Genomic DNA, 15,142 nt, shown 5'->3' on the forward strand with positions numbered 1-15,142 from the left:
AATGGGACTTAGTTAAACTAAAATGTTGCTGCATAGCAAAAGAAACAAATCAACAGTATAAACAAACAATCTGCAGAACAGGAGAAAATATTTACAAACTATCAATCTGGCAGGGACTAATATCCAGAATTTATGAGGGACTCAAACAACCATCACCAAAGAAAAAAAGAAAAAAGAAAAAAAAAAAACTAACTTGAATAAAAAGTGGGCAACAGACATGCATGAACATACATTTTTCAAAAGAAGACACAAATGGCCAAAAAACATATGAAAAAATGTTCAACATCACTAATCATCAGATAAATGCAAATTAAAACCACAAGAAGATATCATCTTACACCAGTCAGAATGGCTATCACTAAAAAGACAAAAAATAACAGATGTTGATGAGGATACAGAGAAAAAGGAAAGTTTATACAGTATTTTGGTAGGAATATGAATTTGTACAACCTGTATGAAAAATAGTATGGAGATTTCTCAAAGAACTACCATTCAATCTAGCAATCCCACTACTGGGTACATACCCAAAGGAAGATTATTATATCAAAAAGATACCTGCACTTCTATGTTTATTGCAGCACTATTCACAATAGCAAAGATATGGAACCAACCTAAGTGTCCATCAAAGGATGATTGGATAACAGTACACACACACACACACACACACACACACACAACGGAATACTATTCAACCACAAAAAAAGAATAAAATCATGAATTTTGCAGCAACATAGAAAGAACTGGAGGCCATTATCTTAAGTCAAACAACTTAGAAACAGAAAGTCAAATACCAATGTTCTCACTTATAAGTGGGAGCTAAATAATGTGTACATATGGATATAGAGTGTGGAGTAATGGATGTTGGAGACTCAGAAGAATGGGAAGTTGGGAGAGAGGTGAGGGATAAAAAATTACTTAATGGGTATAATGTACCATATTCAGGTGATGATTACACCAAAAGCCCAGACTTTACCACTGTGCAATATATCCGTGTAAGAAAACTGCACTGTACTCCTCTACTTTATAGAAATTATAAAAATAATATATACTTTTGAGATAGGGTCTCACTCTAGCACCCAGGCTGAAGTACGGTGGTATAATCACAACTCACTGCAGCCTAAATCTCTTGGGCTTAAGGAATCTCCTAGTCTCAGCATCCCATGGAGTTAGGACTCCAGACACAGGCTATCATGCCTGGCTGAATTTTTAAAAATTTGTTTAGAGACAGGGTCTTGCTATGTTGCCCAGACTGGTCTCAAACTCCTGGCCTCAAGTGATTCTCCCACCTCAGCCTCCCAAAACGTTGGGATTACAGGTGTGAGCTACCACCTTCGACCATAAATATTTTAAAATATTTTTAAAGAGCCTCTGCTGCACCAGACACAGTGTTAGACTCTGGAAAAATAAGAGGTGAGCAGTACAGACACAGCTTCTGTTCTCATGCTGCTTAGTACCCCCAACCCCTCATCCTGGAGGTCTCTAAGGAGCCTAGATTGAAAATTAGTCATCTAATCTGAGGTTCTCTTGACACTTAGGTTGGTTCCATATACCACTGGTCTTAAGTCATGCTTGGATGTTAAATGTACTTGTTAAATGTTAAATGTATCAAATAAGTGTATTTGATATACAATTAAAAAGATCATAGGGTGATGGTCAGGTGAGAAAATCAAAGACCTATGTATGTTATGACTGAGGCTTCCCATATGGAGATGTGGAATAAGCTAGAAAAAGGCTATAAATTGTGCATAAAGCTCCTAATAAAACAGTGAATGTTTGCCCACCTGAAAACTTAATTGTTTATTTTTACCCTGCCATTCCCTTTGAAGAGATTGCTTTTGGTTTAGAGTTTAAATTTTTTAAATAAAAACTTGTAATCAAATTTAGAAGAAAAAATATCTCAGCCCTTTTCATCTAGTAAGAATACTCTATCACAGTTTATCATCTAGTGCTAGAGTGTATCACAGTTAGGCTTCTCAGATTAAAAAAAATAGAACAAACTAAGAAATAAGACTTTATCCCTGAAGCATAGCAATCATATTTATTGAGACTGACAATGCTAAACAAGTTTTAGTTTTGTTTTTCAGACCAAATCTCTTCAAATAACTGACTGACCTTCGGAGTGATGGTCCTCCCAGCTTAACTGAATGTACTCTGCTCTCTGCTTCTACAGGACAAGTTAGGTAGGGAGATTCCTTTTTCCAGAAACTGCAAAAACTTGTTATTATGCACTGCTAGGCTGCCATTTGATCACAAGGGACCACTGAATTTCAATTATTTCATCCTTGGAGACTAAGAGTTACTTACAATAATAATAAGCAATTTTTCTTTGTGTTTCCCGGCCCTTGGGTCAGACATTCAACTTCTATTGGCCTCAGTTTCTTCATCTGTTATACTAAGATATCAGACTTAAACACCTGTAAGATTTCTTCCAAGTTATTCCAAGACAATCAGTAGCTGTCAATGTATTTTGAAGTCTAAAGGAACTTACTCACCTAGAGAAGTGCAACCCAGGACATTTTCCAAACACTTGGCCAACGCTTCAGTATCACTGTCCTGTCAAAATGAGGGAGAAAGATTTATTTTCCCTGTATGGTAGAAGGATACTTAATAACATGGAAAAATGTTCTTACTACATTTAGGCGAAAAAAAAAATCTGGTTCCAAAATTATTTCAGTATAATCCTATTTTTAAAAAGAAAAATATCTGTATGCATATCTACATCACTTTCTCCATAACAATCTCTAGATTTATTGCTCTACCTCTCATGGCAAAAACATACACAGAAAATGTTAGCAGTGGTTTTGACTAAAAGGTTAAATTACGAGTGATCTTTATTATCTCCTTTGTGTGCTTATGTCTTTTCCAAATTATCTATAATAAATACATATTAAATCTATAAATATAGTAAATGCTATTAGAACAAAAGAAATATTTTATTCAATTTACAGTTTAGTCAATATAGCAGAAATCTAATGCATTTTTTACCTTGGAGAACAACTAGCTCTTCTTTGGACATGTATGGTATGGTCTTCAAGGAGTGCTAAATCTAAGAATATCACTTGTCATTTACCTTAACCCTCATTAAAAGTCAGACATCCCCCATAAGAGTTGGGGAAATCTCAGAACTGTATTTGATTAAAAATATTGTCTTCAATACAAAATAAATCTGTCCTCCAGCAAGCAGGCTTGAAATAATACAAAACAGCATCCTAATGATCTGGGAAAAGTGTTAATTATTTTCAGGTTTGTGATTATACTAAGGAAAATTAAGAATTTATGGCTGGGCATGGTGGCTCACGCCTGTAATCCCAGCATTTTGGGAATCCAAGGTAGGTAGATCACCTGAGGTCAGGAGTTCAAGACCAGACTGGCCAACATGGTGAAACCCCGACTTGACTAAAAATACAAAAATTAGCCGGGCGTAGCAAAGATTCAGTCAAAGAAAATATCTTTCAGGAGCATATTATGGCCAGTGTGATTGAGAATTATGCTGCTGATTGGAACTTTTGCATTTCTTCCCTGTTTCATAATTTAAACTGAACTTTACTGGAGCTAAGTGGCCTGAGAGAGTAACTGCATCTCGCTAGATGCCAAATTACAGCGTCACCAGCCTTCAGTCATCTCAGCTAAGTGCTGGGAAGCCAGATTTTCAAATGCTGTGAAAATAACAACGGCTTCTTTGTTGATGAACTTAAGTGTTCTTCAAGTCTCCTTCCTCCATAGCCATAAACCCCTCCATTATAAGAACATGCCTTAGAGGCATGAGGAATATCTTGTAAGATTCAATACTGAAAAACTGTCCCACAGATTCAAGTTTAGTCAAATGCCCACATTTTTTTCAGAAACCTATGCAGTCATTTCACTAATGGATTAGACATTGCTTTTATGTAGGAATGGTAGCTGTTCTCAAAAGGTCCAGTCAGATCCGTGAAGTACATGATAACTATCAATGCCTGCCTAGCAGCCACAGAAAAAAACTATCATATCTGAAGGAATCTCCCTTTTTAGACAATGTCAATATATAAATATTGAAAATAATGCTTTCTCTAATAATTCCCATTTATTTTTAATCTGGAAAATATAGAAAATTATCAAAGAAAATAAATACCCCAAATCCCACTGGTATTAATACAAACACACACACATAAACATATATAGTCAGTCTTTTCTATATACATCTCTCTTAGATATTTCAGATCATACTATATATATATGCTATATGCATGCCTATCTTTTAGATATTTGAGATTATACTACATATGTATGGTATATGTGTCTATACATAAAATACACAAAAAACAGTGCAATGTACTGTTGCTGTACGTATTTGGAATATTAAATTTATTAAATTAAAGGGGGTTAGTACTGATATAAAAAATGTTTATGTTTTTAGAACAGACATTTCAGTCACTGTATTCTCAGGTATTCCAAGCCAAATATGATGACATCAATAGATTGCATTTTAAAAATATTGTTTGGTTTTTCTGTTTCCAAACAAAAAATGTACAATATTATTTGGACTTTTTTCCAATGCTATTAAAAATTCTTCAGAAGCATAATTTTAATGGCTGGACCATTGCTCCCTAAAGGCCTATCATATGTATTTATCCATACCCTTATCATTGGACATCTAGATTGCTTTCATTTTATTTCATTTTAAATAATACTGCAATGACTATCTTTACACATACATCTTTGTTTCATGTTTATTGTTATTTCTTTAGGTTGGCCCATCAGAAATAGAATTATTGGGTCAAGGAATATGACAATTTAGAAACCCTCCTCTTCCTCTGCTCTTACTCTTTTCTCTACACTCCTACACATCCCAACGAGTACATTTTCTTCACAAAGAGCTAATATATGCCTTCATATTTATTTTCATCCTCCTATCTATTAAAATATGCTCTCTGTCAAGAAGAGATATGACAGATCCATTAAAGCCAAAATCGTTGATAAAGTTTACGTGTTATATCTCTCAGGATATTTGTATTTCATAAGGCATATGACCTCATATCAGAGGAGTTAATTTCTAATAGCAAAAGTTTAGGCAGCAGCAAGTAGGCAATCTCAAAGGAGAAAGTCAGATGGGGTCTTCACAGGATTGTAAAAATCACACCACGTAGATCTTCATTTAGTTATCAGGCAGTTGTTTGACAAAATAATCCAGATTATCTCCTCACTTAGAGCTAGTCATAATGAAAGATTCAATTCAGAAGAAAAAAACTGTGTCATTTCATTATCCAGTTGTATTTCATTCAAAAAATATTTATTAAATTAAAAGGGGTTGGTATTGATATAAGAAAATGTTTATGTTTTTAGAACAGACATTTCTGTCACTGCATTCTTGTGTATTCCAAGCCAAATATGATGACAGCAGTAGATGGTATTTTAAAAATATTGTTTGGTTTTTCTGTTTTCAAAAATAAAACCCTGTTTCTAACAACAACAACAACAGCAAAAACCAATTATTTGTCAAATGTATACAAAGACAAGGAAGAGAGATGAAGCTTTAGCCTCCCATTTGGGGAAAAATAATCCTTTTCTGACACAGTTTGTTTCTCAAGTTGTTGCTGACAGTCACTTATCCAAGAGACTCTGGTTGTGGTGTACTGTCCAAGCTGCAGCCAACTCCAGTGAAAAAGGTGCAGCAAGGTAGGAAAGAGGTTTTGTCACACCTATTAGGGAACAAACCAATAAAAACCCACTCATGGGAGAAGCCTAGTTCTAAGAGGTTTGTTTTTCCCAAGTCTAAGAACAGTTAGCCTTTATGTGGATAAAGATTCTGAGAAAGGAGCCAGAGGAAGGCAAGACTTAAAGACATAAGATGCCATATTCTTCCACTATCCACAGTGAACTTGCTCTCACTAAATGAGTTAAAGGGAAAAAAATTACATTGACTAAAAACAATAAATAAATGATTTGGTTAAGAAAAATATTGAGCAAGTTTGAAACTTAAAGACTTGGAGATGAAAAACCAATGACAGGGTTTTGTTTGAAAGTTAGGTAAGTGGGCCGGGCGCGGTGGCTCACGCTTGTAATCCCAGCACTTTGGGAGGCCGAGGAGGGCGGATCACGAGGTCAGGAGATCGAGACCACGGTGAAACCCCGTCTCTACTAAAAACATACAAAAAATTAGCCGGGCGTGGTGGCGGGCGCCTGTAGTCCCAGCTACTCGGAGAGGCTGAGGCAGGAGAATGGCGTGAACCCGGGAGGCGGAGCTTGCAGTGAGCCGAGATCGCGCCACCGCACTCCAGCCTGGGTGACAGAGCCAGACTCCGTCTCAAAAAAAAAAAAAAAAAAAAAAAAAGAAAGTTAGGTAAGTGAAAAACATTTACACAGTTCTCATTGAATCTGAATGGATAACTAAGGGAATGATATCTGTAAAATGATAACTATATATAATATTATATATATTGTTTGGTAACATGAATTGTGACCGTATGAATGAACGAATGAACGAACGAATGAATGAATGGATGAATGAATGAAAGCTACCGAGCTGCCATAAGAACTTACTTTGGGATGAGAGCTCAGTTTGAGCACCAGCAGTCCCTTAGAGATTGCATATCTATCTTTAGATGTTCTTGAGAGTCTCCCAAAAGGTTATTCTTTTGCTCACTGCTCCTTCACCTTGAAGGCGTGAAAACTCAGCCATCTGTCTACATCTACCACCCTCAGCACTCTCCTGGCTGGTAGGCTATACTGACTCCCGAAGGCATATCTAGAGAAGGCTTGGCACATATCAACACACACATAGACGGGTTCAGAGCTACAGAAGTGTTTTATGTTTCCAGCGGCTGAAAGCTGCTCTGAATGAGAATGGATGCATGCATGCTTTCATGCTATGCTGCCAGACTTGACACCATGTCCTCCATCTGCCAAACAATCCTGAGCAGGCATAGACCTATAAATGTATATATAGGGTAGAGTATGCATAACCTTCTATCACAGCCCCAGCTAGGAGAAGTGCTCAGCTGAGCTTCATCTTGCTCAGACCCCAGGCACATCCTCAGTCAACCTTATGTCAACAGATGTTAGGGTATAAAGGGGCTGATTTCTTTCACCTCTTGGTCACCTCTCCTCTCAGAGCCATCCCACAGAGATGTAAATCCAACCAAATCATGCAAAACCCTCTTCCTCTTCCCTCCTCACCCAGAGTCACTCTGGACCCATGTTTTTTGTCCTGAGAGGCTTCATTTGAGTGTATCCAGACCTTCTTGAAGCTGTGGCCAGGCACTGGCCACAAGCAGCCAGGAAGGGGCCTCAATGCAGGCTGAGGACCTATAGAGCTTATCTATCTACATGAATATTGCAACTCCGCTGTAGTTTTTTTGTAGTTTTTCTTTTTTTGATGTCATTATTAATGATGCATTATTTTTATTGGGATAAAATTTGCACATGGTGAAATGCAAGATCTTAAGGGTACAATTCTATGCGTTTTCAAAAATGTATATACCTGTGTATATGCCACCTAAAGCAAGGTAAAGAATATCTCTGTCATCCCCAAGATCTTTTTGCTCACTATGACCTTTTTGCTCACTATGCAGTTTCTGGAACGTGCCCAGTGTTTTCATGACCTGGAGCTTTCCCTCACTCTCTGTTCCCTCTCTGTGAAGCATTCTTCTCCCAGTTCCCTTTTGTCCCATCAAGGGCTGGCTCCTTTCCATCCTCCAGGTCATGGCTGAAAAGTCAATCTCTAGAAATTCTCCTTGACTTCCCTTATTAGTAGGTCTTCCCTAACCCCCAAATGCCGATTCCTCTATCACTTCAGCTTCTTCGTTTTCTAGTTGCTCTTACTTCTTTGTTTGTGTCCTGGCTAACTGGCTACCTGTACCACTAGACTGTACACTGCATCCATTCATTCATGTATTCCACAATATCTACTACTAAGTATTTATTCTGTGATAAACACTTTTCAAGGTGCTGGGAATATAGCAGTGAAAAAAAATAGAATATCTGCTCTACTGGCTTTCATTCTAGCAGAGCGAGACAGGCCATAAAAAAATAAGCAATAGTGGCAACTCAGATGGCAATAAAGACTAGGGAAGAAAATAAAGTAGGGGAGGAAAGAGGGGATTCTCAGTCCAGTGAATGCTATTTCATATAAGGTGGTCAGAGTCCTCCCTGATAAGATGACATATAAACAGAGACTTGAAGACAGGGAGGGAGCAAATCATTTGTGTATCTGGCGGGAAGAGCATTCAAGGCTCCCAATGGCAGGGACATGCTTGGTGTGTTCCAGAAACTGGAAAGAAGCCAATATAACAGGGGTGGAGTGAGTGAGGGCAATTCTTGTGTTGATGGAAGAGAGGGGCTTAGTGAGGTGATGATGATGAAGTACTGAAAAGCCTTTCTTTGCTTTGAATGAGACGGGAGGGTTAGTAGGAGACCAGTAAGAAGCTATGACAAGGTGATGATGGCTTTGGCAGTAGGAATGCATGTAGTAAGTAGTGGTCAAATTCCAAGTATACTTTAAAGGTCAAGCCAATAGGTTTTGCTTATGGATTGGATATGAATGTGAGTGAAAGGATATCAGTCGAGGCTGGCTCGAGAGGAGCTAATTTGGACTGAGGGTAGAGTATATGAGGGGCTTAACTTTAGTACATACTTATTTCAGGATGTCTGTTAGAGACTCCTAACCCCACTCCCAGGCAGACTGGATATGTAAGTCTAGAGCTCTGTGAAAATAGAACTGAAGAATGGAAGGCACACATTTAGGAGCTGTCAATCAATAAATACTATGTAAATGTATAAGGCTGAGTGAGATCCCATGAAGGTGGAACTATGTCTATTGTGTTCACTACCACATACCCAGTGCTTAGACCATTCAAATATGTGATGCATAAATGAATGACCCAAAAAGTAACTCATCTATGTTGCATTTTTAAAAGTGCTTTTTTGAGACAGGGTCTCATCTGTTGCCCAGGCTGGAGTACAGTGGCTTAATCATCGCTCACTGCAGCCTCGACCTCTTGGACTCAAGTGATGTTCCTGCCTCAGCCACCCAAGTAGCTTAGTGCCACCATGCAACCATGCTCAGCTATTTAAAAAATTTTTTGTAGAGATTAGGTCTCACTATGTTGTCCAGGCTGCTCTCAAACTCCTGAGCTCAAGCAATCCTCCCACCTCAGCCTCCCAAAGTGCTAGGATTACAGGAATGAGCCAATGTACCCAGCCCCACCTACTTTTTTCTGCAAGTTGCATTTTTAAACTATCATCTACTCTCCCACAAATGGTGTCCAGAATAGCCCTGAAAAATGTCACTAAGTTACAGAAACCAAAACACCAAGGTGACCTTATCCATCTTCTTCACACTCAGATGTACCTTTCACATCTCAGCTTGAATTCATTAGAAGCCAAGCCCTTGCTTATATGCATTCATACTTCATATGAAGGCAGAAGTTGCCGTTTAGCACAAAGCCATAGGACAGAGCTGATGGCACCTTTGTGAGGGCTTCCCTGAAATCAGTAATCTAATATCGTAACTCCTATCTCACTATTGATGGTGGCCTTCTGCCTTAAAGTGTGTGCAGTGATAGGAACATAGAGCCACATCTGCAAAACTCAAACTGCCAACAAGCCCCCACAGCTCCCATAAGACTAAAAGCCTCTTTCACTGAATTCAGAATTGCTGAAACGTGACTGTCAACGTGTCCACATTTCACTGCTAATGCCTTGTTTACTCTGCATTATTAAAACCTTCTAACTGCAGCTGTCTCTTATTAATGCCTAGGTTCTTGGCAAGTCAATGCCTGTGGGATTGCTTTAGCGTTTCAAAGACATTCATAGGTATCCAATGACAGAACTCTTAAGACATTTAGAATTATGGTTTAGAAACGTAAAGGATAAAGAGATGAAAAAAGAAAGCGGGGCTGATAGAACAGCAACATAACACCTACCCAAAACAGGGCAATGGATTTTCCAGGAACTGGTGAGGCCTATACTCCCTCTGCAACAATCCATTTCTAGAATTCCAGCACAGGGAAAGAAAAGCTACCTCTAATCAATCCTTCCACTTGCTCTTTATTAACTACTTAATCTCTTTCCACTCTATACATACAATAGCCTAGAGAAGAAAGTCCTGCAAATTTAAGGGAGGTTTATTCCCACAAAAAGACAAAAGAATTTTTCAGTCCAAAAGATAGTCATTGTGATACACAGTTGTTTATTGCAGATTTCTATTTTTAACTCTAGTTCTAGCTTTACTTTTATTTAAATCCCACAGAGTAAGTGAAAAATGTAGCCCTGTGATTTAAACATGATTTTAAATCATCAGCTCATAGTCCATTTTCACACACTTTGGAGCTGTCACTTAGGTCCCAAGAATCTCCTTTTCTTCTCCTTTACCAACTTCTACATTAAGTTCTATACTTACTCCAAATTCCTAAAAGTTGGTACAATGAATATTTGCTGGTTTAAACCCCAGCTCTGGCCGGGCGCGGTGGCTCACGCTTGTAATCCCAGCACTTTGGGAGGCCGAGGCGGGTGGATCATGAGGTCAGGAGATCGAGACCACGGTGAAACCCCGTCTCTACTAAAAATACAAAAAAATTAGCCGGGCATGGTGGCGGGCGTCTGTAGTCCCAGCTACTCGGGAGGCTGAGGCAGGAGAATGGCGTGAACCCGGGAGGCGGAGCTTGCAGTGAGCCGAGATCACGCCACTGCACTCCAGCCTGGGCGACAGAGCGAGACTCCGTCTCAATAAAATAAAAATAAAAAAATAATAAATAAACCCCAGCTCTGTCATTGGATGGGGTAATTTAGGTCAAATTAGTTATTCTGTCTGTTTCATAGTCTTCTCATTTGTAAATGGGTGAGAGATGTTAATTGCATCGAGTGCTGTGAGTATGAATGGGATAAGGCATGTAAAGGGTTTGGCACAACACCTGGATGCTGCAAGGCAGCTCTGTCTTATTATGACTGGTGTTTTCCCAGAGATGGCATAGACCCCTGTGCCTTCAGATTACCAGGTTATGTGGGAACAATGCACCCCCAACAATGGCCCCCATGTGTCACAACCTTTTCCTCCCAGGCTGGACACCATGAAATGGTATTTACTCTCCCTGTCTAGGTGAATGAAATATTCAGAAAATTAAAATAAATTTCTGATCACAAAACGGTTGGATGGGACTTGTATTTTTCTGTCTGCCAACACTGTTTAGGATGGTTTTCATATTTTTTGCAGGGTTTCTGTGCACCATATGGTCAGGGCACCTCAGCTCTGATGATAGCTAGGGAAATAGGGATTAAAGTAAGGTAGTGGAAGGAGAAGATTGTTGGAGAGAAAAGCACTAGAGGGTCCATTGCAACTAGTCTTATCAGCTGTGTCTCACCACTCTCACCCCAAAGTTCCAGGAGCAGCACAGCAGAGCACAGGGCATCTCACAGTGAAGGTCACCGTCCCTTTATTTGCCCATTGACCTGTGGACTTCTGATCGGCCACCAACAAGGGAGACCGTGGGGCTGGTGACCTCACCATCTTCACACTGAAGGGAACACTCAGATGCTTTGCATTCCTGCTCAGATTTGCTTTGCCCTTTATTCACCCTATTGCCTTTCTCCTTTTTCTCCATGCTTTGGTATTGGCATGAAAAATGTAGGTGTGATCCTAAACCCTATAATGGACCTAATTTTAAAGACTTAATGTCTAAGCCTCCTACAAAGCCCATAAACTCACACATGTACCCCCTGAACCTAAAATAAAGGTCAGAAGAAAAAAAAAGAATAGCATATCAAATTGTTAAGAGAAGTAAGTGATATAATGTTAAAAAAAAAAAAAAAAAAAAAAGCACCCACTGTGCTGTATCCCACAGCAAGGTTTGACTGGTCCTAATATGACTAGCAAAGAGCTATGCTTTGATCTGGACAAGAAATGGGAGAGAGAGAAGGGGGAAGAACCATGATGGAAATGAGGACTGGGATGGGGGTAGGGGTGGAAATTGTCACCTCAAAGTCTCTCCTTTGGGCAACACACAGTTTACAGAAGGCCCATCACCTAGAAGGAATGACACACCAAACTGGGAGTATCCACTAACACTTTAGCAAGGCCGATTGCTTTACAGCCTGGGACGCAGGCCAGCAGAATGCTAATGGAAAAATGATCAACAATCTGAAACAGCTGGGAGTCTGCTTTTTAGAACTGATGACCTCTAAGGTCGATTTAAGACAAAAAATATTTCTTCCCAAGTATGAAGGTAAATTAATTAGGTCAGATCATGTAAAAATAACAGGCAAATAAGTCCCACTATTGGGACTCAACAGTTCTGGCAACTTATTTTAAAAAAGAAAAGGACATAGTAGGAGGAGATAAATCTGTATCCCATAACAGATGAGAGATGTTGGGTCTTTTTTGTTTTACTTTTCATAACTCAGCACTCTTCCTGGAACTGGTTTAAATTTTGCCTCATACATAGCACAGTCATTCTGTTTAGTAAAAAGGTCTTGCCGGAGTACCAGATAATGCAACGGCCCTACAGCTATTCCCTTGCACCTTATGCATTTACTCTATCATCAGTGGAGGAGAAGCAATTCTAATTGTTGTGCAGAAGAAAGACTGTATAAAGCAGAGGCTAAAAATAAAGGCATACAGTCCAGTTCTGCTACTTACTAGCTGTGTGGTCTTGGAGATGTAACTTAATTTCCTTATGCCTCAGTTTCCTCTTGTGTGAAGGTAGGATGTCACAAACAGTCTCATCTTTCAAGGGATCTAGGTTTTAAAGTCAGTACTTGAAATATCCTCCACTGCTGTTTCTTTTTTGAGCAAATGAAGTAGCTGATTTGTACTTAGGGACTAGATTGTGTGAAAAATATGTATCTTCAATACTGGAAGTCTACAACAATAATTCAAAGCAACAGGAGGCTTACAATCTGAGAGATGCAGGAACTGAGATGCAGTAGAGGGACTGGATTTATATCTCTCATTTTGACTCTGGAGCATTCAGCAGAGTCACATGAAATCCCTAATTCATGATCCCTTCCTTTCCCCTACCTTCACCTTCTCCTTTATCTCTGCCTTCTCCCTTATTTGAATTCCAGCCAGTTAAATTCTAGTTTGATGCAGTTCATCTAGAATATATGCATCAGAGTTGTTGCAAGATTTAAATGAAATAATACACCTGTGACAGCCATGAGATATGCCACTTACAAGTTCCTTCAAGATAGATCCTGCTGCAAGGAGCCTAGTGATCTGACAGCCCTCGGCTACAACACCTTCAGGATCCAATGCAGGGTCCACGCTGAGGCCCTGCCCTTCCCAGGCAACTCCCAGGCAATGTAAGCACTATGGAGAAGTTAGGGCCATGCCATTCTTTCCCAGTGCTGGACTCCAGCAACAGACCTTGCGCTCCCTCTTGGCCGGGCCAAGCCTTTTTCAGAATCGCAGTGCAGCCTGAGGCTGTCATCCAATTGCTCCCTCTCTCTCTCCCTCCCTCCCTCCTTCCCTACCTTCCTTCCTGCCTGCCAGCATGCCTGCCAAGGCTTTATCAGAATTGCGCTGCAGCCTGAGGTTCTCATCCAACCAACCTTCCTTACTTCCCTCCTTCCTTCCTTCCTTCCCTTCAAATATATCAGTATGGTTTAAGACTCCTCCCACCTACTTGATAGGAATTTCCTTTTTATTTCTAATTCTGTCTCATCACCTGCTCCTGGAGCACCTGAACTGACACAGCATGCAAAGTACTGAGCATAGAATGAAGGTTCTGGAAATACTAGCCATTACTGTTACCATTACTACGATCTGATTAAACTAACGACTCAACTAACAGCAGGAACTCTTGGAGGCACCTACCATCATGACAATCAGATCCAAGGGTCCTCAGCAGAATCTCAGGCCTTGCCTATCACATATCCAGTTCTCTGCCCCTGGGACAATGTTCCAAGCAGAAAATCAATTGTTTTTCCTAAGAATTTCAAAACCTCTGAATGATTTGGGGAAAAAGCATTGAGAATTTCAGAATTAACTGGAATAGTGGAACTCTGCTGCCTTTCATCTTAGGAAGAACAAACACCATAGTCCTGAAGAGCCTTCTTAAAACAAGCCTCAGTGACAGCCACATTCATTAAACAAAGCCCTTCCAAGGACGATTTGTGTCGAGTCATTATTGTCCACCTAGTATGTGTATTACTGGATGCATCTGAGCCATTTATTAGTCTTGGAGAGAAAAATGATAGTCAAGGCAGTGAAGGAAAGACAGAAGAGTCTGTGAAAACACTCGCCAGCCTGCAGCCCTAAGCCATGTCCATTAGAGCGCATAAAACACTTTTTAGTGACAGGTCGCACAAATGTTGTGGAGAACCCTGTTATGACGGCAGCTATAAACTCAATTCTCCTGAGATCTAAGATGCTGGTTCCAATTCAGTGACCACAGACTTGGCAGAGGAGCCATCAACAATATGATAATGGCTTGTGATAAAGGTTTTATTGATGCTGTGCTTATCACAGCAGAGAAACAGTTGGCAATCAGCAGCAATTAGGTGCTTAATAAAACTGCTTTAGAGACACTGCTACTGAAAAGATTGTCATGGGTGGCACAAAGAACTCAGCAATCAATCTCAATGAAGTCCATGGCTGTGTTTCTTTTTGAAAGCACATCTTTCATCAAAATAACTATGTGACTTTGGCTCCATCTAAAGGAAGGGGAATCAACTTTGATCTGATTACACACATAGAAGGCATTGGTATGATGACCACCTAAGCAGACCCTGGCACACTCAGAGGTCCAGGGCAAGACCAGGGAAAGGGGAGAAAAGGCCAATCTGAGAGATGGCAGTAGGTCTCTCTCAATTCACAAAGTTGACCATGACTGGGTTCTGTAGTGTAATTTGTATGTTGCTAATGAAAATAACCTGAAAGGGAAGAGTCCACACTCATCACCTTTGGGGAAGGAGAAACTATACTGAATTACTAGAAGAAAACAAATGGGGTTGTAATTACCTGTCTCTAATACAAATTACTCTATTGTGTAATTGTTTTTGCTACCCTATACAAATTACTCTATTGTGTATTGCTTTTGCTACCATAGAATGTATATTGACCTAGAATGGACTTAGCAACACTTCTGTTTCCCTTATGCCAAGTCCATTCCAGGTCAATATATATTCTACAGTAGCAAAAACATTGACTTGAGAATGTGACCAATGTGGG

The 15,142-nt window shown here is 39.7% G+C and overlaps 1 protein-coding gene across 19 annotated transcripts in view; it reads right to left on the reverse strand.

Moving 5' to 3' along the window:
* Positions 1-15,142, reverse strand: part of NEK11 (NIMA related kinase 11) — a 334,192-nt gene that overhangs the window by 112,453 nt on the left and 206,597 nt on the right. For all 19 annotated transcript variants that reach the window (XM_058433714.1, XM_058433709.1, XM_058433710.1 and 16 more), the window contains one exon: positions 2,493-2,553. In XM_058433714.1, coding sequence (XP_058289697.1) covers positions 2,493-2,553 — 61 coding nt within the window. The remainder of the gene's footprint in view (positions 1-2,492; positions 2,554-15,142) is intronic.

The sequence above is a fragment of the Hylobates moloch genome, unplaced genomic scaffold (assembly GCF_009828535.3).
Source record: "Hylobates moloch isolate HMO894 unplaced genomic scaffold, HMol_V3 SCAFFOLD_22, whole genome shotgun sequence".
NCBI lineage: Eukaryota > Metazoa > Chordata > Mammalia > Primates > Hylobatidae > Hylobates > Hylobates moloch.